Source organism: Pseudophryne corroboree, chromosome 9 (assembly GCF_028390025.1).
Source record: "Pseudophryne corroboree isolate aPseCor3 chromosome 9, aPseCor3.hap2, whole genome shotgun sequence".
NCBI lineage: Eukaryota > Metazoa > Chordata > Amphibia > Anura > Myobatrachidae > Pseudophryne > Pseudophryne corroboree.
The window spans coordinates 192,726,570-192,752,854 of NC_086452.1; the positions used below are offsets into that span (position 1 = coordinate 192,726,570).

The following is a 26,285-nucleotide window of genomic DNA, read 5'->3' on the forward strand; positions in this document are numbered from 1 at the left end:
ACCCTGTCTCCTGTGGTGGCTGAACAGTGCTCACCTACTAGAAGGTCGCAGGTTCGGCATTCAGGACTGGGTCCTGGTGACCACGGACGCAAGCCTCCGAGGCTGGGGAGCAGTGACACTGGGAAGAAATTTCCAAGGTCTCTGGTCAAGCCTAGAGTCTTGTCTCCACATCAACGTCCTGGAGTTGAGGGCCATATACAACGCCCTGCGTCAAGCGGAGGAATTGCTTCGGAGAAAACCGGTTCTGATTCAGTCAGACAATGTCACGGCAGTGGCTCATATAAACCGCCAGGGCGGAACAAGGAGCAGAATGGTCATGGCAGAAGCGACCAGGATTCTACGCTGGGCGGAAGGCCATGTAAGCGCGATATCAGCGGTGTTCATCCCGGGGGTGGATAACTGGGAGGCGGACTTCCTCAGCAGGCACGACCTGCATCCGGGAGAGTGGGGACTTCATCAAGAAGTCTTCGCACAGATCACGGGTCGTTGGGGACTGCCTCATATCGACATGATGGCATCCCGTCTCAACAAAAAGCTAAAGCGGTATTGCGCCAGGTCAAGGGACCCTCAGGCGGTAGCGGTAGACGCTCTGGTGACACCTTGGGTGTTCAGATCGGTCTATGTGTTTCCTCCTCTTCCTCTCATACCCAAGGTGTTGAGAATAATACGAAGAAGCAGGGTCAGAACAATACTCATTGTTCCGGATTGGCCACGGAGGACTTGGTATCCGGAGCTGCAAGAGTTGCTCGCAGGGGATCCGTGGCCTCTTCCTCTAAGGCAGGACCTGCTGCGGCAGGGGCCCTGTCTGTTCCAAGACTTACCGCGGCTGCGTTTGACGGCATGGCGGTTGAACGCCGGATCCTAGCGGAAAAAGGGATTCCAGAGGAAGTCATTCCTACCCTGATCAAGGCTAGGAAAGACGTGACGTTAAAACATTATCACCGTATATGGCGGAAATATGTTTCTTGGTGTGAGGCCAGAGCTGCTCCTACGGAGGAGTTCCATTTGGGCTGTCTACTTCACTTCCTTCAAACAGGAGTGACTTTGGGCCTAAAATTAGGGTCCATAAAGGTCCAGATTTCGGCCTTATCCATTTTCTTTCAAAGAGAATTGGCCTCTATTCCTGAAGTACAGACCTTTGTGAAGGGGGTGCTGCATATTCAGCCTCCCTTTGTGCCTCCGGTGGCGCCTTGGGATCTTAACGTGGTGTTGCGTTTCCTCAAGTCACCTTGGTTTGAACCACTCAAAACTGTGGAGTGGAAATACCTCACATGGAAAGTGGTCATGTTGTTGGCGTTAGCTTCGGCAAGACGTGTTTCCGAATTGGCGGCTTTATCACATAAAAGCCCATACTTGGTTTTTCACGTGGATAGGGCAGAGTTGAGGACTCGCCCTCACTTTCTGCCAAAAGTGGTCTCATCTTTTCATGTGAACCAACCTATTGTCGTGCCTGTGGCTACACGGGACTTGGAGGATTCCGAGTCCTTGGATGTAGTCAGGGCTTTGAAGATTTATGTGACCAGAACGGCAAGAATCAGGAAGACTGAAGCTTTGTTCGTTCTGTATGCGGCCAACAAGGTTGGCGCTCCTGCTTCAAAGCAGACTATTGCTCGCTGGATCTGTAACACGATTCAGCAGGCGCATTCTACGGCAGGATTGCCGTTACCGAAATCAGTTAAGGCCCACTCCACTAGGAAAGTGGGCTCTTCTTGGGCGGCTGCCCGAGGGGTCTCGGCATTACAGTTGTGCCGAGCAGCTACTTGGTCGGGGACAAACACCTTAGCAAAGTTCTATAAATTTGATACCCTGGCTGAGGAGGACCTCCTGTTTGCTCAATCGGTGCTGCAGAGTCATCCGCACTCTCCCGCCCGTTTGGGAGCTTTGGTATAATTCCCATGGTCCTTACGGAGTCCCAGCATCCTCAAGGACGTTAGAGAAAATAAGATTTTACTTACCGGTAAATCTATTTCTCGTAGTCCGTAGAGGATGCTGGGCGCCCGTCCCAAGTGCGGACTTTTTCTGCAAGACTTGTATATAGTTATTGCTTACATAAGGGTTATGTTATAGTTTTTCGGTTGAACCGTGGCTATGTTGTTGTTCATACTGTTAACTGGGTAAGTTTATCACAAGTTGTATGGTGTGATTGGTGTGGCTGGTATGGATCTCGCCCTTAGATTTACAAAAATCCTTCCTCGTACTGTCCTTGTCCTCTGGGCACAGTTTCCCTAACTGAGGTCTGGAGGAGGGGCATAGAGGGAGGAGCCAGTGCACACCCAGAGTCCAAAGCTTTCTTAAAGTGCCCTATCTCCTGCGGAGCCCGTCTATTCCCCATGGTCCTTACGGAGTACCAGCATCCTCTACGGACTACGAGAAATAGATTTACCGGTAAGTAAAATCTTATTATCTCATGTACATAATCCCATCCCACAACATCAACGGCAGGATGTAATGGAGTCCGAGATCGCCGGAGGTGCAGGATTCTGTCCTATCTCAGACTTTTTTAAAGGGGCAATCACTTACAAAGCATGGTTTTGCTTTGTGTTTGCCTCTTTAAAAAAAAGTCAGAGGTCGTCCGGCATCCCGCACATTCATTGATCTTGGACTCCGTTACATCCAGCCGCAAATCTCTCTTCTGCACTACAGTGCTAATGTAAGAACTCTCAAGCAACTGTTCACTATGTAAGGAACATGCTAAATCTGCCCAACTCCTCTGATTGGCAGAATCCAACCTTTGGGCCCTCACAGACACTGCTGTCTTTGCTCGCAGATCCATGTGCTTTGGCAGGGAACCGGACACATTTGCCTGTACACACAAGCACTTGTGCTGAAGTTTTCCAGCTTGTAAATGATCCTTTGATGGGAATTCAGTTTGGGCAGTTGCGATGTGCGACTGCGCATATCACCAAGAATTACATCTATGGGGCGCAAGAGAAAACATTGTAGTGTATGTTGGTGACTGCAAAGTGCCAGCATTCCGATACACTTTGCAGACATCGCTGCTAGTTGAAATGTATATGTAAGCCTAAAAAAAAGTAAGTAATGTATGAAAACATAAAAAAGATTCTAAAAATAGAGTAGTAGGAAACATTGCCGTGTTATTCATCTTGAGTAATCAGGGATGCTCTGAGGTCTTAGGGGCATATGAAAGGGTGAGTTAAGATTTTCAGTAAACAAACCACTTCTGTATGCCTAATATCATGGTGTATTAAGGGCAAGGTCCTGTGTGATAGGTTATTCAAACCTTTAGCCTAGATCTACAGTATCCCTTACCTGCTAATTTTTCTCAGCGTATTAACTGGGTTAATTTACATGCTAGAGTCACAGGCACGTGGTGGCGTCGGGTGTGTGATTGTTCCTTTTTTTTTTTTTCTGGTGGCTATTTAATTCCTGTACTTAACAAAGGAGGACCTATCACAGAGGGGGCTTGTAAATATACTAATATTTATACCACAGAGGACATCAATGAGGTATGCCGTTAGCATACCGCTCGTCGGAATCCCGGCTGTCACAACGGTATGCCGATGTCGGGATCCTGACGTTCAGCATGCCGGGCGACGGTATATCATACTGAGCCCATCAATGACACACGTCATTTTATATCACCCTACATATCTTATACTGTTACAGTATCTCTATCTCTCACATCACATTTAATGTTCTTGGGATAAGAGTAATATCCCCTCTTTTTGTACAGGACCAGCCCCTCTATGTCGTTATCCAGGAGGCTCTGCAACGCCATGCACAAGGTATCAACTTCCGAGAGAGGAACGCTGGGCCCCAAATAGACCGGAACATGAGAGATGAAGGTGAGTCCTGTTTACAATACCTTACAGCAACCTTGCATGTACTTCCAAACCGCCTTACTCTGGTGTTGGTTTACAGGCTTTAATATCAATGCTGGGGTGGATCCGGTAACTGGTTTTGTTTTCGGAGGGAACCGGCTAAATTGTGGGACCTGGATGGACAAAATGGGGGAAAGTGAAAAAGCTAGAAATAGAGGAATTCCAGCAACTCCAAGGTACCAGAAATCCTGCCTTGTGTAGATTATGTAATGAGGATTTTTTTGATATGTGTACACCGCATTCATTCCCATGCTTATAAATTGATTCCTCTTATGGTTTGCACATTGATAGTGATAAGTCTTTGCTTTGCCTTGTGCCAGTATGCAGTGTGACACCCATAGGCATCCTTGGGGGTATGATGCTGGCTATATGCTCAAACTGCCCTGAGTGTCCTATTAAGAAACTGACTGCAGTCATGGTACTACATATGAGTATAACTTATGTAAGGTTACAGTAATATTATTTTCCAATTACAGAAACATATTTATAAATACAGTTCTAACCATTGGCATATCTATAATGGGTTCAAGGTGTGCGGCGCCCGCACCACACACCCTGCACTCATAAAACTATACTAACCCCTCCGGAGTCCGTCAGAGAACGGCGCTGCAGACAGAAATCTCTGGGAAAATGGTGCAACGGCCTTATACGCAGTGATTTGCGCATGTTCCTGAAGACCCGCGCATGCACAGTAGAACTCTTGCACAAAGCCAGAGTCTGTTACGCTGCCAGAGAAGAGGGGGGCCCGCATGGATTCTGCACACGGGCCCTCTCCTGTCTTAAAACGCCCCATGCTGTTAATATTTATTGTCTGACCTTAAATGTGCCCCTGCACGCAGTTATAATGGCTTACATTAACTTTTATATGCACACAAATATATCCATTCGTATTTGTGTACAGGAACTTTATTTTGGTTTGTATTATTTCTAGAATATGCCCTTGATCTACACTCAATCCACTGCAGGATATACTCTTACTCTCTTTTGATACCCCCACATATGGTAATAGGTTTGTTCCCACTTTTGCAGAAATACTAGATTTCTGGACATTTGGAAACACAGAGTAAAGGGCAACCTCCGGTTTATAAGACAACCAAATCAGATGGGAGTCATGGACTGACCAGACTTTATGTTTTCATATCCTACAGTAAACATAGGCAGGCTGGATTTTGATTATCCAGAATGATCCTTTTGGGGTCATATAAAGTACAATATCAAGTCATTTTGGTAGAAAACATCCAAACTAAACTGCTTGATAAAGTAACTAATGGACTAGACCAGCTGGGTGTTGCAGTGAAGTCTCAAGGTCTCAGCTGAGAGCGAGGGAACAGGCTCCAATACAAGCAAAGGAAGGTGACTGCTACTGTGAAAAGAAAGTTTTGTTCAGTCCTAAACTGAAATACAGGAAACAGCATCTCTTGATATGGGAAGAGTGACTGACTGAAATTCTACCAAATCATATATGATTTGGCAGTCAGTCACTCTTCCCATATCAAGAGATGCTGTTTCTTGTATTTCAGTTTAGGACTGAACAAAACTTTCTTTTTACAGTAGCAGTCACCTTCCTTTTGACATGTATGTGCCTTACATTTGTTTTTTCTGCCTGCTACCATCCTGAGTTCACAGTAGGTGGCGATGTTGTACCTTTCTAATACTTTAACTCCAATTCCTTACTGGCAGGTCCTTTCAGATTGCACTGGCTGTATTCATGCAGTAAATAGCAATGTATTACTTACTTTGAAAAGTTCCAAAAGGGGAAAGGTAAAAACTCTAACCATTCCTGGAGAGTAACCCGCACCAAGACAAGGGTATTTATGGAGATTTGAAAAGAGTTGGGGTACCCTTTCTGATACCAATTAAACCCAGATTAAGAATATGGGTAATTCTAAGTAAATAAGGAACAAAGGGTTCTGCTGGTGCTACCAACTGGCTATATTTAAGGTATATGACCAAATCCCCATAGGGAGGGGAAAGAAGAAGAGACCAGCTACGCTTTGGGTGCACACAACCCAACTAATAGCGTTAAAATACAATCATTATTTTGGATTCATAAATCCCCTAGGTTAATATAAGATGATTGCCAAATGCCAAAATATCACGTACATACAGTTATACAGTATATTCGTCAATTTATTGTTTAGTGGACTATAACGGTCCGTTTATTATGAGTTTCAAGCAAAGTATTAAAAACAAAAGGAATAAGTGAGATGGTGGTGTTCAGTATGCCGGCTGTTGGGATCCCAGCGCTCAGTATACCGGCGCCGGAATCCCGACACCCGGCATACCGACAACTATTCTCCCTCTTGGGGTCCTCGACCCGGCTGGAGGAAGAATAAATAGCGTGGTGCACGTAGCACGCCACCGTGCCCGCAGCGTGGCGAGCCAGCAAGAGGCTCATTTGCTCAGCTGTCGGTATGCCAGCGGTCGGGACTGGCGCCGGTATGCTGTCCGCCGGGATCCGAGCTGCCGGCATACCATACTACACCCGTGAGAAAGTGTGAAAATATTGTGAATAAAGATTTAAAAACGAGCAGATGTGTTATTCCTATATTATGTTTTTAGTATGTGTTGTTCACTCATACAGGAGCCTACTTATTAGTTGCCCCAGGTACTGTAACAGTACCAATTATGTATGACAACCCGTGGTGATTCAGCAGACTTCAATATAGCACAGTGCTGAGAAGAAGTATCATATCTCATATATCTGAGCACTCTTGCAAGTGTTACTGATGTATCAAATAAAGTAACAATATACATCTGTCACCATAATTCTGCAACACTTATGTCCTACATGCATAGATCAGTGCAGTATAAGACCGTTTTAATTAGTCTGCTGCAAGCAGTGGGAGTTTCAATTAATCTGGCTAAAGTATATTAGTAGCCCGGTATAAGGACCATTGGAAGCACAATAATGACTGTCAAACACCCATAGCACATTAATGATCGGTAAATTCTGATTGTGATTTCAGGATATAATGTGGTCTTCAAGATATACCACTATGGTATTATTTAAATATAGTTGCCAAAATGTAATTGTTATTTGGCTATCAGCAAGATAAATACCTACGCAGTGTGCCGATAAATGTGCACACGATCATATAATGTTATGGCTGTGAGTGTACTTTATGTGATGACACCCCACAGTGTTAACATAAGATAGCAAGGTAATACGTAGTTCCATTTTACACCGTGATTAACGCAGCCATAATGATACTGCTGTACATTTATTGTCTCACATGCATGTTTGTACTTGATTCAAGAAGATTGTGTCAACCAATATAGAAGAATTGCTATTGTCAAGCATTAATATCTGCCAGGTCAACCTTTTTCAAGTGTACTGTAATCGGTGCCAGACGAGGATGTCAGCAAGGTAGCAATGATTATATATCTGACTGGAGTGACCACGTATGCAGCATACTGGCTCTTAAGTTAAAATATGGTACTCCACAGGATGGATTATATATATATATATATATATATATATATATATATATATATATAAATGGCACTAACAATATATGATGCTGCCAATTAAATTCTCGATCATGCTTGTGCTGGACTTATAGTAGCCACCTGTAATAAATACTAGGTAGCCGCGAGTGCAGTGTGTCAGTTTTCGTACTCCACTATCCTGCTGCTATTCCTTCAACTTTATTGTACTAGTAACGCTCCCACTGTAATCATCAGTTGCTTGTTCATGAGTATATACTGACATACATCATTACATAATTATTTAGAAACACATCGCTGTCTAACCAATGCGCATTTCGCTTTATAGGCTTCCTCAGGGCACTATAGTATTACTTACTGTCTTATAATTTCCTATTTTAGGGATGGCTCTGCCGTGGAAATTGTCGGCCTCAGTAAATCTGCAGTGCGTTGGTTAAAGGAGTTAAGTGAGAAAAATATTTATCCATACAAAGGAGTTACAGTGCAGAGGAAAGGTGAGATGTAGAAGGGATTTATCACATCCATGCATAAAGGAATGTATTATTTATTTTTAGGTATTCATGGTTAATTGCCTTTTTCTTCTCAACAATGTTCCCAGCAGACCAATAAATATGATCTACATAAGCAGAGCATGTTTGTACAGTGGGTTTTGTTGCTTCAAACTTGGCTGCTGTATTTATTTTTACATTGTGTTCAGCCCAAACAAAACTTGTATAGTAATTCTGTGTTTTTATTACTACTTAGAAAACTTTACAGCTAAAGTTTTATGTGTTAGTCTTTAGAGGTTAGGGATAGTAATTAAATTCTTTATCCTTCACCAATAACCACTATGGTATTGTATGATTTCTACAACAGGCTTTGGAGCATATATACAACATATATCTGTGCATGGTTTGTACATTATGCTTGTATAGCAGTCTAGTTGTGCTACAGTAGGTGTAGTAGGTGTCCTTAATGTAGCTTGTGCTATAACTGCTCCTCCGCTTCTCACTATTGTATTTACCATTGTTCTTATGTCTCGCCCAGGAAAAGAGGTGCTGCTTACCTACTCAGAGTGGAACCAGTGCGTACAGGATCACTTTGAGAGATCTTTCTATGTCTCAGAGGACCCTTCTGATCCCAATGAACAACGTCCAGACCTGGTCCACAAATGTGGCATTTACAAGGATAGCTATGGGGCATCCAGTCCCTGGTGTGATTACCAGCTGCGGCCAAACTTTGCTGTTGCCATGGTGGTGGTGAGTGCATCGTGGGGCTCTGCACATCACTAAAACACAAACCCTTCTGTTTAAGGCACTTGCTCACTATGTTCATACATATTTATTGCCATTGTCAGAGTTGTTCTACTCTCGCACAACTGGGAAATAGAGTAAACAGGCTGCTGAATTACAGAGATAGGACAAGTAGCAGCACCTGTATCTCGTACTTTCTACTGACTTATAACATAATAATAATACAGGTTGAGTCTCCCTTATCCAAAATGCTTGGGACCAGGGGTATTTTGGATATGGGATTTTTCCGTATTTTGGAATAATTGCATACCATGATGAGATATCATGGAGATGGGACCTAAGTCTAAGCACAGAATGCATTTACGTTTCATATACACCTTATACACACAGCCTGAAGGTAATTTTAGCCAATATTTTTTATAACTTTGTGCATTAAACAAAGTGTGTCTACATTCACACAATTAATTTATGTTTCATATACAACTTATACACACAGTCTGAAGGTCATTTAATACAATATTTTTAATAAATTTGTGTATTAAACAAAGTTTGTGTACATTGAGCCATCAGAAAACAAAGGTTTCACTATCTCACTCTCACTCAAAAAAGTCCGTATTTCGGAATATTCCGTATTTCGGAATATTTGGATATGGGATACTCAACCTGTATAGATGGTTTTCCTCCTTAATGTAAGGTGCTGCTCCCAATTTTCCCCTGGAGTTGTTGGAGGAATGGAGGATGGTTACACTACCACCATTTCTCTATCGTCCTAGTGGATGCTGGGGTTCCTGAAAGGACCATGGGGAATTCAGGTGGCAGTGCTACTTTAATACTTTAATGTAACCAACTGTCTCTCTTGCATACTACTACATCATGGATTCCACCTCAGTTGGGGTTTTTCTTTTTTATTCTGCAATTTCCCACTGCATGTCATGGCTATGAATTGCTCATCCTGTCCACTGGAACCTATGTAGTGCACCCTAGCTGGGTGCTTTGTCTGGTACTTTAAAATGCACAAAGAGCAACCCATTGAATTATTATACAGTGGGTATCATGTTAGTTCACTGTTCATTGTATGTTTTATCTCCATGCATTGCTTATTCGCACATTGTTTCCAATGTAGAGTGCCCAAGATGGCTGCCTCGCCTTGTACTCTGTGAAGAATGAGCAATGCATGGTTCTGATGAACTTGCAAGGATCTTGCCTAATACTCAAGCTCTCCCATTATGTGTCATCAGTTCCAAACATTGCCTTCACTACCCAGTGTAATTACAGTATATGTAGTGCGCATAAAATGGCTGCCTCACCTGGATCCTTTGTGGGTAGGATGAATAGTCCTTGCAACTGATGAACCAAAATGACTGCCATACCTTTTGTATTATCTCCATGGTCTCTATATTATGCAAAGCTAAACCTCTTTACTATGTCCATAGTTTTTATACTATATTATGTTCTTAATATCTGTTAAGTGCTTGAATCCTATTGGAAAAAGCCACTATATAAATAAATGATGATAATTATTATTTTGTATAATCAAAAAGCAAGAATTTACAATGTCAGTGTGGTAACCACTTGTGCAGTAATAAACACAATTATTTCAGGCCCCAGAGCTCTTCACTCCTCTCCATGCCTGGAAAGCTCTTGATGTTGTAGAGAAGAAGCTAATGGGACCTTTGGGAATGAAAACTTTAGATCCAGAGTGAGTGGATTTCTGTTCTTAACATTGTTGTTACTTTAGCAAATATATTTAATAACAATGCCAGGTTATGTGATCATACGTTGATCCTTGTGTATTGTGAAACTTTCAGTTTCAGCAAAACCATGAATTAGCTAATCACCTAATGACACATTAATGACAGTATACTTTTCCCTAAGCGACTTCCCACCTTCAGGTAAATTTATTGGCTTGTACACGCCCTTTGCAAATGTTCCCTGTTGTGCTTTTCAATGTAACCTTTGTATAATAAGGTGGAAATGTTAAACTAAAGCTGATCTGGGACACAGATGTGTCCTCATACATCTAGCCTCAGTACGCCATGCAGCGTGAGATGCCTGGCACAAGTGAGCCACTAGGTTCCAAGAAACTCTGCTAGCTTCGGGGTCTTTTTTGCCGAAACTGCATTTCAATCACAGTGTGATGCAACTAGGACGCACCAGGAGCCTATGTTGATTAATTTGATATGCAACACTAGTATGTGACTGAGTCTGTATGCTGTGCACAATGGAACTTGTATCAGAAAAAAGCTGCCGCTGCAACATTGAAGCGACTAAGACGCATTTTCAGCAAAAAAGATGCCCAACGCTAGCAGTTTTTTCACGGGACCTGGCGGCTGGCGCAACGAGTGGGGTTGTTTGGTGCAACTGCAGCAATGACGTATGAGGACACATCTGTACCACATTCCTCTGCTGTGCTTTTTTAGAATTGTATCCAGGCAGCAGCAGGAAGGAAGCTAGGAAGAGCAATCAGTGTTTTATTAAGAATTACGGAAGGACTGGTACAAGTGCAATAAACACAAAACTAGTTTATGCTGGGGTTTTTCATTTTCTTTTAAACCTTTTATTTATTGACAGATTAACGAAATGCAAAATACATTAAAAGATGGCAACTGCAATAATATGTTGAACTAATTTATTTTGATGGTGGAAGGAGAATGGGAATCTTATTGACAGGAACAATTTTGGGACAGAAGAACATCTGATTCTAGTGCCTTTTCTATAAGACCTTTTATATCTTGCTTCAGGAACTTAGGGGGTGATTAAGAGATAGACACAGTTTGCAATGCAGCAACAATGCAAACATATGCTAATGCTGCAGGAGGCATCTTGTGTTAGCAGGTGCCTCCTTCATGCTTGTGTGATCTGCTACTGCTTCAAAGATGCAGCCATCTGGTCACTTGCGGGGCCAGGAAATCTGCATTGGAAAACATAATGGTTCATATGAAAGGAGAGGAAATGAACTAAAAAATGGTAAAATAAGACTAGAGAGCTAATTCATAAAGTTTGATCCAAACTACTAGAGCAAGAGAAACCACTTGATATTCAGAGGCTCCTTTAGTGTAAAGGTGGTAGAAGCTAAAGAAGGGAGGAGAGTGGCCGTTTTAAGGGCAATATGGATGGTGTAATGGTTGGCATTACTGCTTCACAGCACTGAGATCATGGGTTTGATCCCCAACATGGCCCTAACATTGTGGATTTTGTATATCTTCCCTGTACTTGCGTGGGTTTCCTCCGGGTACTCCAGTTTCCTCCCACAATCCAAAAATATACTGGTAGGTTAATTGGCTACCGGCAAAACGTAACCCTAGTGTGTAAGTGTATGCGTGTACATGGGCAGACTAGATGGCCCAAGTGGTTCTTATCTGCCGTCAAAGTCTATGTTTCTATGGCTCTCAGCTTGTGTCTGCTCCGTAGAAAACACTGAGTAAGTGTGTTGATAATAAGTTGTGCTTCCAGATGGAGACAAGTGCTGCAATACTAACTCTTGGTCATTTCTTTGCCCACATAGAGGACAAAGAAATGCACAGTGTTATTTTGCATACATTTTTTATTATTATTATTATTATTATTATCCTTTATTTATATGGCGCAACAAGGGTTCTGCAGCGCCCAATTACAGAGTACATAAACAATAAAAACAGGAAAACAGCAACTTACAGTTGAAGGCAATATAGGACAAGTACAGGGTAAATAAACATAGCTACATCAGCAGATGACAGTAGAATAAGTATCAGGTGGCAGAAAACCACGGGATTTGGTGCAGTTGAAGACTATTAAAGTAAGAAAAAGGATAAGTACATTAGGGAAGAGGGCCCTGCTCGTGAGAGCTTACATTCTAAAGGGGAGGGAGCAAGTTGAAAGGGAGCAATTTAAAGACGTAGGGAGCAAGTTGGAGAGTTTAGAAAACATTGGGAGATACGGGAAGCATATTAATTTCAACAGCATTCAAAGAAATAAGATAGTGTCCGCAAGCATTGAAATTAGACTTAATCTTAGAGAGCATTGCAGAAATGTTTGGCTAAGGGATCCATGATTTGGGCAAAGATTATAGATAAGAGGAAAATTGTGAAAGACACGTGATCATGACGAAACGCGTCAGAAATCCTCCTATCATTCTCTATTCGGATCCATCATACGGATCCCTCAATCACCACCCTCTGCTCCATATGTCTGGTCCTAACTGGGGAGCAACAGCCAGTACACAGAACGAGGCGGCTGGCCGGCACTCACTATTGCCATCACCATTATTGGAAGTGAGCAGCTTTGTTACCTGAAGCTAGCGCAACTCTACACCGGCTCTCCCTTCAAGTACGGCCAGGTAACCAGCACTGTGAGACGCCACACCAATACTTGGTCCGCCTATCTGCTTCACACTTCCTTCCTGCAGTGAATGCTCCATAGCCGTTCTCTATCCGCATCCCCGACCAAGCAGTTCAACTATACTGCCCTGTAAACCCGGACCATATGGCGGATGGAGTAAGTGCCGTGCTTATTATAAGTATATAAATATATTTCCATAACAACTATCCACAAGCTTGTGAGGAACTGTCTCATATCACATAGAACTTTAATTATTGGACAGAGACCGTGAATCCCACGAACTTTAAAGGTTCAGTTTTTACATACTATGGGGTGTATTCAATAGCTTCTGACAGATTTTGGTCGGAATGGGTTCCGACCTGTTTAAAAAGTGCGGTTTTTTTACGACAAGTCGGGAATTCCCGACTTGTCGGAAAACACGTGGATCAGCGGAATAGCCGCTGATCTGCATGCATCTCTCTGAAACGGGGCCAAATCCGACAGGTTTTGGCCCCCTTTCCGACAATCTCAATCCGACTTTAAAAAAAGTCGTACCGAGGTGAGGAGACGAAGAGCAGTGCGGCGGGCTGCAGGGATGAGAGGTACCTTAATGGCTTTCCCCTGGCCAGGCACCTCTCTCCCTGCAGCGCGGCACTGGGCGGCCGTGATGTGCGGCTCCAGCAGCTCCCTGTGTTCTCACACACGGGGAGCTGCTGACAGCCGCACGGACACCGGCCAAATCCGACAGTTGGATTAGGCTCAAATCCGACAGTCGGATTTGGCCACTCTATTGACTAGGGGTTGACGGATCCATTTCGTCAAATGCATGCCGGAATGGATCCGACTTATTGAATATACCCTTATGTCTCCATAATGAGACACACAGCTCATTGTTGCTTCTTAAACCTTAAACTTGGAAACATTGTATTCATTGAATGATATGTCTTGTTACATGCGTATCTAATACTGTGCACAGTATTTATTTTTTGTTTTTATATGGTCATAATTTATAAATGAATATAGACAATTAAACAAGTGAAAATTCATCTTTGATACACGGTGGTAATTTCTATTTCATTCTGTCTTTCACCCGTCAATCCCAAGCGCAGTTGAATTTTCTTTTTAATTTTTCTCCTGTCATAAATCTGCAGAGGTTTATTTACAACAGCGAATGGGAATCACGGTTGTTTGAGGTCCATACTTATTTTTTTAATTATTTGGTCGTTTACATTCTTTGTATAATTGAACACTTGCGCCTAGGCAATTTCCCAATAAAGATAAGAGGAAGCAGCTCTGTAATGTACTATTGATGGTTCCAAAGGAGGAAGAAGTGATTGCCGAAACAATAGGTTGGGGAAGTGATGAAAGCCATATATTCCGTTAAGAAATTTCCAAGAGAAAACCAACAGCCTGAGCACTCTAAACATTAAAGGGAAGAATATATGGCCAAGTGCTTTTCTTCATTGAGTGCTAGTGTCTGTGGGTGGCATTTTGTTTATGAATACTGTGGATCAACTCAATAGTCCACCTGGTATTATCTGGAGCCTGTTGCAACAGGATAGAGCCTACTTGGTTTATATGAATCTAGAAGGGGATAACTGAGTTAATTCTATTTGCTAATAGTTTTGCATAAATGTTTATGTTAACATAATGGCCCTCATTCCGAGTTGATCGCTCGTTATTTTTCATCGCATCGCAGTGAAATTTCGCTTAGTGCGCATGCGCAATAGTCGCACTGCGACTGCGCCAAGTAACTTTGCTATGAAGTTTGGATTTTTACTCACGGCATTTTCTTCGCTCCGGCGATCGTAGTGTGATTGACAGGAAATGGGTGTTACTGGCCGGAAACACGGCGTTTTAGGGGCGTGTGGATGAAAACGCTACCGTTTCCGGAAAAAACGCAGGAGTGGCCGGAGAAACGGGGGAGTGTCTGAGCGAACGCTGGGTGTGTTTCTGACGTCAATCCAGGAACGACAAGCACTGAACTGATCGCACAGGCAGAGTAAGTGTGGAGCTACTCTAAAACTGCTAAGTAGTTTGTGATCGCAATAATGCGAATACATCGGTCGCAATTTTAGGATGCTAAGATACACTCCCAGTAGGCGGAGGCTTAGCGTGTGTAACTCTGCTAAATTCGCCTTGCGACCGATCAACTCGGAATGAGGGCCAATGTGCACAATTTTTTTTTTTCCGGATTTGGAACCACAACAGTGTTAGCAACAGTTGTTGCTGCATCGAAGATTGCCCCTTCTAAGCTGTTGCAATATGTTTATGCCAGAACCGGAGCAAGCAGTGCACCAAATTTATTATCATATTCGGGTATCACAATAACAGAGCCCAGGCAAAAGATAGTTTTACAAAAAAGGAATAATAGAGGTGGATGGTTGCGCTGTAAGGATTTGTGCAGGCCTGGGGGTAGTCTGGGAGTTCCCTACAAACTCCAAACGGTAAAAATGCACTAAAAATGGTAAAGTGACTCCTCCCACTTTGGCGCTAATCCAATGCTACACTTTTTGCAGGAACTTCTATTTTCTCAATAAAATGTAATGTACCGGCTTGATGTGAATAAAATATAAATTTAATACTACACAATGATTAAAAGTAAGACAAAACCAGAAACCAACATGGGAAACAGAGTCCTACCAAGATGATAATCGGAGCCGCAGGTGTTATGAATGCAACAGTCAAGGATGTCCAGAAGCACAGGAAAGTACTGGAAAGCAGGCACCTGCTTTCCAGTACTTTCCTGTGCTTCTGGACATCCTTGACTGTGAAAGGGACCACTGGGGAACACGCCTGACGGAGCCACATGCAGGGTATTGTTCCCGGGAAATACCTTGCATTCATAACACCTGCGGCTCCAATTATCATCTTGGTAGGACTCTGTTTCCCATGTTTGGTTCTGTTTTTGTCTCACTTTTAATCATTGTGTAGTATTAAATTTATATTTTATTCACATCAAGCCGGTACATTACATTTTATTGAGAAAATAGAAGTTCCTGCAAAAAGTGTAGCATTGGATTAGCGCCAAAGTGGGAGGAGTCACTTTACCATTTTTAGTGCAAAAGATAGTTTTAGACTTTTAATGGATTCAAAAATCTCTTCATGGGTAATATCAGCATTTATTAGAAAGTTTACAATCATGTGGCGTAAAAACATTTGTGCTGTGGACTTGGCACTTTTGGATGATTGAAAATGAGCCTTACTGTCAAATACACTGTACATGAAGGCAAAACACTGAATAGCAAATAATGATATAACCTATTGTGTATCTGTGAACAGTTCAGGAGAATATAGTATATTGATATTTCCATAAAGAATAAAACATTCTATTATTTTGAGTTTACTAGCTGACAGAAAATACAAAGTTAGAATTTGATGCAGATTTACTGTACCCTGACCCAGCAAATCCACGCATATGCAAACTTTCTCTTGCTGCGACAAGCCCCTTGGAAATGAGAAGTGATGTTTTCATTGTCCTTATCAGTGAATCCCCGATTTGCATGGACGGAAAGGTCTTAGAGTAGGGCATTGGCAACCCTTCTTTCTATTTGAGTCAGGTTAGCAGTAATAGCAGTAGAAGGAGAAAGGATCGCAGCTCTGGATTACTTACCCTTATCATGGAGCTGCCGTGTGTGCTTGTCTATGGATGATAAACTTAGTAGTTTTAGCTTTCATCATAATACGTTTCTATTTCTGTGGAAATAAATATAACTTTTGTTAATTCTTGGTAAAAGTGAGAAGATAACTTGAAAGCCATACCTACGACCACTGTAGAATCAACCCCCCTCTTTCATTTAAACTATTCTATTTTTCTTCGAAAATACTGCTCAGATTAACCTTACTTAAGTCCTAAAGTAATTATGGGACTTGACTTATTGTGCCCCGTGTAACAGCATATGGGAGCATTGTGAATACCAGGGCCCCATGGGTGTAACTATAGTGGGTGCAAGGGGCAGTGACGTGCGGTGAGCTCAGTGGCTGGTGAGGCACTGGCCGCTAATTACCACCCCCATAGAGGGAGGGGGGGGATAGTGCAGTCCCCCACACATCACTATATCCAGCACCAGGCAGAACCAGCCAGGGGGGTAATGCCATAGCAGGGGAGACACTCAGTGTGGGGTCCCCGTGCCATAACATTAATTAGCCCCCCAAGCTAGTCAGCCCAGGGCTGGAATTCCTCGGAAAGTGGGGACTCCAAAAAATAAAAATGGGGTGTGTCCCCCCCTCCCGAGCAACAACCAGCGGTATGCGGGTGCGGGGTTCATTGTAATATTGTTCTTTACAGATGGCCTACAGGTCCCAGCAAGCCTGCCCCAGCATGCTGGCACTTGGAGAACCACAAGTGGCAGCATGCCCGGACATAAAGGGCCCACTGGCACCTGTAGTCTACCTGTAAAGAAAATATTAAAATAAATCACCACACCATCTTAAAAAAAAGTTTTATTAGTCAGGGTCTTCACCTGGTGGCGGCAGCCTTTAAGCTCTTTTGCATGGCCTCCGCCTTCCCAGGGCTTCCGGCATCTTCACCTGGGAGGTGGCGGCCTTTAAGCTCTTTTGCATGGCTGCCACCTTCCCAGGGCTTCTGGCGTCTTCACCTGGGGGGCCCGCCGCCTCCCCAGGGCTTCCAGCGTCTTCCTCCGACGTCTTTACCTGGGTGAAGGCGGCCTTTAAGCTCTTTTGCATGGCCGCCGCCTTCCCTGGGCTTCTGGCGTCTTCACCTGGGGGGCGGCGGCCTTTATGCTCTTTTGCATGGCCTCCGCCTTCCCAGGGCTTCCGGCGTCTTCACCTGGGGGGCGATGGCCTTTAAGCTCTTTTGCATGGCCGCCGCCTCTCCAGGGCTTCCGGCGTCTTCACCTGGGTGGCGGTGGCCTTTAAGCTCTTTTGCATGGCCTCCGCCTTTGCTGGGCTTCCGGCGTCTTCACCTGGGGGAGCGGCGGCCTTTAAGCTCTTTTGCATGGCCTCCGCCTTCCCAGGGCTTCCGGCGTCTTCACCAGGGATGCGGCGGCCTTCAAGCTCTTTTGCATAGCCGCCGCCTCTCCAGGGCTTCCGGCGTCTTCACCTGGTGGACGGTGGCTGTTAAGCTCTTTTGCAAAGCCGCCGCCCATCCAGGACTTCCACGGCATCTTCTTCAGGAGCTCTTCACTGCTCCTCCTCCGCCGTCGGACTGACGCCGCTGCCTCGTGCTGACTTATATAAGTCAGTCGGAGGGGGCGGGGCGATGACGCAGTGAGCCGTGATTGGCTCATGGCGGCCATCTTGAATTTCAAAAATGACGCTGAGGCGCCATTTTTAAACTGGTACCACTCCGCTGCCAAATTCTGCAGAATGGCAGGCAGGGATCTCGGATACCTGCCTACCGCTAATACTCTCACCTCCACCACGTCCAGCCGCCCGCACTTCCGCCGCATCCCGCCGCCCGCACCTCCGCCACATCCTGCTGCCACCGATGCCCGCACCTCCACCGCGCCCACACAGTGATGACAGCGGATCCAGTGACGGATCTGCTGGCCAATCACTGTGGCCTCACTGACAGGGGCGTGCTTTCATGGGTTGAAAGCACGTCCCTGTATGAAAGCGGAGCCGCTTTCCTATGTATTTTCAATGGGCTCTTACTGCCCATGGCTTGGCTTCGCCCCCCGCTCCCACACCTTTCCCACGATCGGTGCCTCCCAACCCCATTTAAACAGTAAGAATGATTAGAGTAATACAAAGAAGATACTTATGACTCATAAGTATCTTCTTTGTATTATTTTAATCATTAATGACAGGGAAGGCACTGCCTCCCCTGACTGCACGTCCCTAGCAAGGGGTACCAGTTCTATGGGGCCCAGAGGCTCAGGGGGACCAAGGTATAAAGTTGCATATCAAGTTCCTGCCAAGCAATTGGGTCAAGATTTGCCTGCCAAGCAATTGGTTCTGTTGCTTTGCCCAGCCTGAATTGTTTGACATTACATTTTCAATGAGAGCAGTGTGTAGTGAAAGTTAAAATGGTAAGGGGGCTCTGTAATGTGGCATAATTTGAACTGTAGGCCATTGCAGTGCGGCACAATATGAACTGGTGTGGACTGTAATGTGTATTAATCTGATCTGCTTATTGTAATGTGGAGGACACTATAATATTACATAGTAGAACTGGGGCACTGTAATGTGGCACAATACGAGAGGCGTGCAATAAGTTTATGGATGTACAGTGCATAGGTAGAGTAGGTTCAATCTGACTATCTGGTTGTGAACTGTAATCTCTGACTAAAGTTCTCATTAAATGTCAAGACACAGTATCGTATATAAGCAGCACTGCACACCGAAGAGTCAGCCTGTTCACTTCCTTCATGAATTTGTTATGGAAGTAAACAGAGGCCACTGGAGAGCCATGGTCTTTATGACTACAAGAGTGGTCTATGACAGCAGTAGAGTTTTGACCATGTGCGAGCTACTTTTGAGGAGGAAGTACCATCCTGAACCACTGTGATTGAGCGGTTTGGAAAATTTTGGTGCAGGAGATGTTCCCTGGAAGACAAGGATCGCTGCAGCCGAACTGTGTCCGCCATCACTAAGGACACTGTTGCGGGCCATAGTTGAAGTGGATGCAAGGGTGACCTTGGCCTAGTTAGAGAAGGAGATAAGAATCTCATCGGGATCAATCTACTTGATTCTCCACAAAAAGCTTGGCCTGAAGAAGGTTTCTGCACGCTGGGTGCCCCATCAGCTGATTTGAGAGCAGGAGGAGGCTCAGTGACTTGTGCCACAACATGCTGGCAAGGTTTGATGATGGTTTCTCAAACTCTGTCTGGGAGATCATCAGTGGCGATAAATACTGGACCTATAGTTTTGATCCAGAGACCAGATAACAGTCTGCCCAGTGGACCCCAGTTGAAGGTGCACTGCCACAGAAGTTCCAACATGAGCACAACGTGGCCAAGCAAGTGGTGTTTTTGTGGCCAAGACTGGTCATATAGCTACTGTACCATTTGTGCAGCAGCACACCATCACTGGGTCCTGGTAAGCCAACAAATGCCTGCCACAAGTGCTGGAAGCCATTTCCAGGCTCTATCCAAGAACTTGCGCTCATCGTGCCCTTCTCCATCACAACAATGCACCTGCCCACTAGTCCAGGAAAGTGTTTCTTGCCCATGAACGCATCTAGGAGCTTTGTCATCCTCTGTACAGTCCAGACCTAGCCCCCTGCGACTTCTTCGTGTTCCCACAAATCAAGCCCAAGATGTATGGAATTCATTTTTAGCCACTGGAAGAGGCTGTAGTGGAGACCTTCATCCAGCATGTAGAAGACATACCTGCTTTAGACTGGTCCAGTTGCTTCATCAAGTGGTTTGAGCACATGCAAATTTGCATAGACTCCTCTGGCGAATACTTTGAAAAAATTTAATATTCTTTTTGTTTGTAAATATACTTTTTGTGCATCTGGAAACTTATTGCATACCCCTCGTATGAAATGGTGGCATAGTTTGAACTGGGGGGCACTCTAATGTGTCAAAGTATGAATAGGGCGCACGTAATTTGGCATAATATGAACTGGGAACACTGTGTGATAAAATGTGTACTGGAAGCCCTACAATGTGACATCATTTTAACTAGGGCACTACTATTGTTCGGAAAAAGAACTAGGACACTATTATGAGGCAGAAAATTAATAACCACTGTGGAGAGAGGGATGCAGTTAAATTGCCGGCAGTCGGTATTCTGACAGTCAGAATACCGATGCCAGAATCCCAACTGCTGACAATGCCGCCAGCCGAAATCCCGGCTCACAGGGGCTACTCCTACTTGTTTTTGTCCACAACAACCATAGAGTGGTAATAGAACCAGTAGCGAGCGCAGCAAGCCACTGAGCCCGCAGCGTGGTGAGAGCAGCAAGCCCGCAAGGGGACTCTGTGCTCACCCCGCTGATGCCGTTGTCTGTAAACTGACGTCCGGCATCCCAACCGTCGGTATTTAATACTGATCCCGTGTAGAGGTGTTCTCAAGAATCAATGGGGCAGGGGCCCTTTCAGTATGTTGCTATGGGCCCCCAAAGTTCTGGTTACACCCCTGCACTGCCCTCTTCACATGCCGTGCCATCACGTCATCACGCCATAATGGGGGTGTGACCGTGCTGACCATGCTTCCTCGGCAGATACAGCCCCCAGACAGGCATGTGCCAAGGTGCTTTTGGAATGATCGATTGATAATTCAGATGTTTACACATTCAGCATGGGAACACCTGAATCATCCTTTTTTTAGCATTAGTATGTTCAAACCTAGGTACACTCGCCTTCTTTGACTGCAAGTTTGTTAAAAACTGGTGCAACCACAAAAATAAGAGTGCCATCAGCTAACAGCTTTTCACTATTGTAAGTGACCCTTGCTGCTTCGTTGATTGGAGCTCTGTTATAGCAGTTGATATAAAGCATTATCTGTGCATTTAGTATGGAAATGAGAATTCACAGTTACAGAACATGCAGAACTGAATGAATGTACTTATGATTGTGTGTGAAGACTAATTATTAGACTAATTATTTGTTTTTCCCTTAGTGACATGGTATACTGTGGAATTTATGACAATGATCTGGATAACGATAATCATAACCTTGCAAAAGGATTCAATTACCATCAAGGACCGGTAAGACTGCTTGTTCATTTATTCTTTGTACGCTATGTCTCTGTCGGGCAGGATTTTGGCAAGGTCTCTTCTTTTCTAGGAATGGCTCTGGCCCATTGGGTATTTCCTGCGTGCCAAGTTATATTTTGCAAAACTGATTGACCGGGAAGCATACCAGAAAACAGTGGTTTTAGTGAAGAATGTATTGTCCCGCCACTACACACATCTGGAAAGGTGAGGATGGTAACATCTAAATATTACACCCCCAAAATGTGTTTGCTGATTATTACAGCCATTTTAAATGAATTCTGTATATTTTCTGCAGCAGCAACAATGTTCTTTGTTGTTTGTTTCTGGAAATCACAGTCTACATTAACGTAGAGCATTAACTACTGTAGGTTTAGTGCAGAAGGGGCAGACCTTAAAGCAGTGGTTTCCAAACTTTTTTGAATCACGGCGCCCTAGAATATCAGAATTTTTTTCATGGCACCCTTAGGCCAAAAATTTCTTATTATTTCTTAATTTAGAAAAAAATATTACATTAAGTAGATCGCGTTTATATGTCATCCTTAGGTTCAGTTATGTGGTGAGGGACAAGATTTGCTTCTGTTTGGCCACATATTTTATAACTGGCAGCCACCAGCACTGGTTTTGCCTATTATATTGACCATGAATAATTTGAATTGGTCCTGGACCACCAACCCAGGGCACCCCTGCAAATGTCCCGAGGCACCCCCACGGAGCCACGGCGCACAGTTTGGGAACCTCTGCCTTAAAGTCATATTTCTTCATAGCTGTAGTACGGAGCTCCCTCCCAGTTTAGTGACCTTCATATGCACTCAGTGAGGTATCTATGCGGTGCACACCCTGCATCCATTTTTTTTAAACTTCCCTGGAGTTCCCTGTCGGCAGCAGGTGCACTGTACAAGTCATGCACAGTAGGAAATTGGCCAGGAAAACGGGTGGTCTTCAGTTTACCGGGTGTCGGGATCCCGGCGCACCGTATACCGGCGCTGGAATCCCGACAGCCAGCATACCGACACTTTTTCTCCCTCTTGGGGGTCCATGACCCCCCTGGAGGGAGAATAAATAGCGTGGCCCGCGTAGCGCGCCACCGTGCTGGCGTTCAGGATCCCGGCGCCGGTATGCTGGTCGCCGGGAGCCCGGCCGCCGGCATACCATAGTACACCCAGGAAAACGGCCTCTGCACTATTTTCCTGGAGACCAGAGCATGCGTAGTTGATTTTGGTGCTCCTAGTGCTTAGAATCTACTGTGATGCCGGCTATAGAGGACGGAGTCTGATCACGGGCCCACTCCTCTCTTAATACGACCCTGTATGCACACCATACAAGAAGTCTGCTTTTATTCATAGTTTCATACTTTGGGCAGTAATGTTTATATAGAAGAAAGCCATTGAATGTAGTTAACCACATATATACTTTATGCTATCTCTTGTATAAAGGGAAGGAACTCAGACTGGGAGCTCCAGCGAGTCTCCTTATGCCATTGGCTCACTCATAGATCAACTAATCAAGATGTAATGTTATCATTCAACAAGCGCAACATCTAGTTTAACAGATGTGAATTTCCTGGTTACTGTAAGAACGGGGAACAGTCACTAGACCGCCTGTCGGAATACCGGCGATCACAATGCCAATGCCGGTCTCTCAACAGGCGGTGAAATACCGCCACCGGAATCCCTGCGCCGCAGGCTTTTTTCCCTCTATGGGTGTCCACAACACCCATAGAGGGAGAATAAAACCTGTGGCGAGCGCAGCAAGCCCGCAAGGGGCTTTCTGTCGCTTGCCCCACTGATGGCAAACTGGTGGCTGGGATCCCGCTGTCGGGATCATGACAGCCAGGAACCCGGCTACTGGTAATATGTATGTATTCTATAAGAACAGCTTATTTTACAGGCTATGCCTCTTCCTTCATTCGATGATGATTTCTCTTCATCAGGTCCTCCTGGAAAGGTCTTCCTGAACTAACCAACGAGAATGGCCAGTACTGTCCCTTCAGCTGTGAGACGCAAGCCTGGTCTCTCTCTGTAGTGCTGGAGGTCCTACATGATCTGTAGAGCATGCCCATCACTAAACCTTATTTTGTCATTGCATTTGTGATGTTTCAGGACAGTTTCTCCTTATAAAGAAGCACAGGGTTGGATTGTGCAATAGTACACCTTGTTGAAGAAACTGCAAGCAAATGATTGCCTTGAAATGTGATAAACTTTGTCACAAGGATGCTAATTGATAATACCTAATCACTGAAACCAATACCTTCCTTTTGAAATGCTTTGTTTACTTTGCACGTAACACATAGAAGTCATAAAATAATTACGTTTGTACTATTGTATATGTTTTTCTGTTTTTAAAAATGTAAATACATTCACAGAACCCTGATAATTAACTTAAATTGTTGCTAACTCTCAATTTATCAAGAGTAAATTGACAGTAACTGCTGGGATTGCTGCTGCAAGACGGGGATCACATGTTCAGAGTGTTCCGTTATAAAGTAGTTTGAGAGATGCATGAGTAGATCTGCAGTGGTGCAGTGCAAGTGGGCTGATGTCAGTTAGGAATTAAGAAAACTGCAAAAGATAGGAATAACAAATTATATTTAAGTCTGTTACACAGAGAACCATAATATATCAATGTCTACATTACTGTATCATCATAGCAACTACATGTGATCTGAGCATATAAAACAGTGTAAACTAATTTAGATGAGCTTGTTTTCATGATGTCACTTGTCTCCCGTAAATATCTGTGCAATAAAGCATATGATATAACTGTACTTTTGTCCGTTTTTTTTTCCTTTATCCAACATCCATTAGTTGTTTTCATTAGGAATCACTCAATCTACTATGCCATCCCTGGCATCCTATGTGGGGGACACTGGATACCATGGGTTATAGAGGCCGGGTTCAAGAAACAGGCACAAGTGCAAACCAAGCTTGTTTGTGGGCTGCTCTATTTTTATTTATAGTTTCTTTTTCATCCACTAGGGGTCACTGGAGTACTCTTGGGATGTGACTGTGCGATAGCAGGGAAAGGCACATTTAAATATTTAAATGTGTAATCCTCCTTCCCCTCCATACTCCCAAGATGCCTCAGTGTTTTTTATGTGCCTCATGGGATAGCACGTTCTGGACTGGACTCCAGACCTTTTAATTTTTAGTTTTAGTTTTTAATTTTTCACCACAGCCCTTCCCAGCTTATTAAGAAGCATGGGTCCGGGTCTGTGTGTGCTGCTGTTGGCAGAAGAGGCTTGTCGGCGCTCAGACAGAGGAGCCCTGCCATAGACCTAAATCGGCTTTAGCTGATTCAGCCTGAGGCTGTAGGAGCTGGAAAGCAATTGAATGTTGAAGCCCCGTCAAAGCCTCCACTTACTTTCCACAGAGGACAGGTAAGGAGTGGGCAGGCAGCTCACACTGCCGCCGCTCCGTTTTACATTAAGTGCAAGTTTACTGGGGAGCGGGGCGGTCAGCTCATGCTGCCACCCTGCCATGTGTGGGATTTCAGGTTTCCTGTTCTGTGCACCACGCATCCCTGCCCAGCCGTGGTCAGCCACGCTGCCGCCGCTGGGCACCCACCGCACCCTCATGGAAACAAGCAGTGGGACAGACTAACAAAGCCGCAGACAGCATCACGGCTGCCACGGCTCAACCTCACTGCTCCCCAGCCGCGAACAGCTCTTAAAGCTAGCGCTGCCACTGGCCGCCGCCACTCCCTCACATGCCCGCAGCGTCATGGCTGCCGCGGCTCGCCCTCCCTGCTTCCCGGCCGCGGACAGCTCTTACTGCTGCCGCGGCCCGCCAGTCAGCTTCACTGTATTCAGTTGAGGGGGGAGATCGCTGGTAGTGTATTCAGCTGAGGGGGGAGATCGCGATTAGTGATAGCCGACCTTATAGCAACAAAGCATTCCTACCAATAGTGCTGCTTATTTGTAAGAGCAAATTATTCATTTTTGTTTATTTGGTATTGTGTTTGCTTAGGCACCACGGTTCACAAAAGTAGTGGGACAGCTGTGTGGGTCCCTAACCAGCATTTCACCCTCTCTTAGGGGGAGAGATAATAGTTATGTAAGTTAAACAGGCTATTAAGCCTGAAATCTTGCTATAATAGTTCATATGAGAAAATAAGCACATGGCTGGATGCCATTTTAACTCAACTTCATGGTTCTTCTTCCAGGACTTTGGTGTCGGTCCTACAACACATGGCCACTGGAGGGGTCAAGGATGTTTTTGGACTTACAGTGAAGCACATATTTTAACAGATTTTAGTGTGATACCAAGTGCAGTGCACTTCTGGCTGTATACCTGTCTGTATGTGTGCATGAGTTAAGCTAATGCAAAATCAAAGCAGGATACCTGTGAGAGTGAGTTAGTGTATTGCAAATATGGACCTCTGCCCTGATTCTCGTTAAGCGATGATGGCAGGTGTAATGGCTGATTTGAAGTCAGAGTTAGCCGCTGCGTGTTAAATTGTGAGGTGGTTAAATCGTATTCTGGGTTAATACCGTCTGAGCAGCCAGAGTGGGCCCAGGCTATATCTAGAACTTTGCAATGTATAGTTCAATTCCTAAAACTAGTCATCATTTGTCTCACAATTTACCAGTTTCAGCGGTGTTGCATTCTGACGATTCAATGTCAGAAGGAAGGTTAATTGGGCCGGGAGTCAGTTAGTGAGGTCACTGATCACTCAGGCAATGATAATCTCCAGCAGTACACAATGTACTACATTTCATTTAGACAGAGGAGGACTGGGTGTTTTCCTTATTCAGGATCTATTAATAATCAGTTAACGGAAGCATGGGAATATCCAGATACATGGTTTTCTATGCCTAGGTAGTTTTATGTCTAACTA

General features: G+C 44.4%; 1 protein-coding gene across 5 annotated transcripts in view; it reads left to right on the forward strand.

The window, feature by feature from the left end:
• Positions 1–24,213, forward strand: part of AGL (amylo-alpha-1, 6-glucosidase, 4-alpha-glucanotransferase) — a 271,005-nt gene extending 246,792 nt beyond the window's left edge. For all 5 annotated transcript variants that reach the window (XM_063940051.1, XM_063940049.1, XM_063940052.1 and 2 more), the window contains exons 27-34: positions 3,695–3,806; positions 3,883–4,018; positions 7,674–7,786; positions 8,319–8,530; positions 10,126–10,223; positions 21,353–21,440; positions 21,520–21,653; positions 23,380–24,213. In XM_063940051.1, coding sequence (XP_063796121.1) covers positions 3,695–3,806; positions 3,883–4,018; positions 7,674–7,786; positions 8,319–8,530; positions 10,126–10,223; positions 21,353–21,440; positions 21,520–21,653; positions 23,380–23,497 — 1,011 coding nt within the window. In that variant the 3' untranslated portion in view covers positions 23,498–24,213. The remainder of the gene's footprint in view (positions 1–3,694; positions 3,807–3,882; positions 4,019–7,673; positions 7,787–8,318; positions 8,531–10,125; positions 10,224–21,352; positions 21,441–21,519; positions 21,654–23,379) is intronic.
• Positions 24,214–26,285: the final 2,072 nt, after the last annotated feature.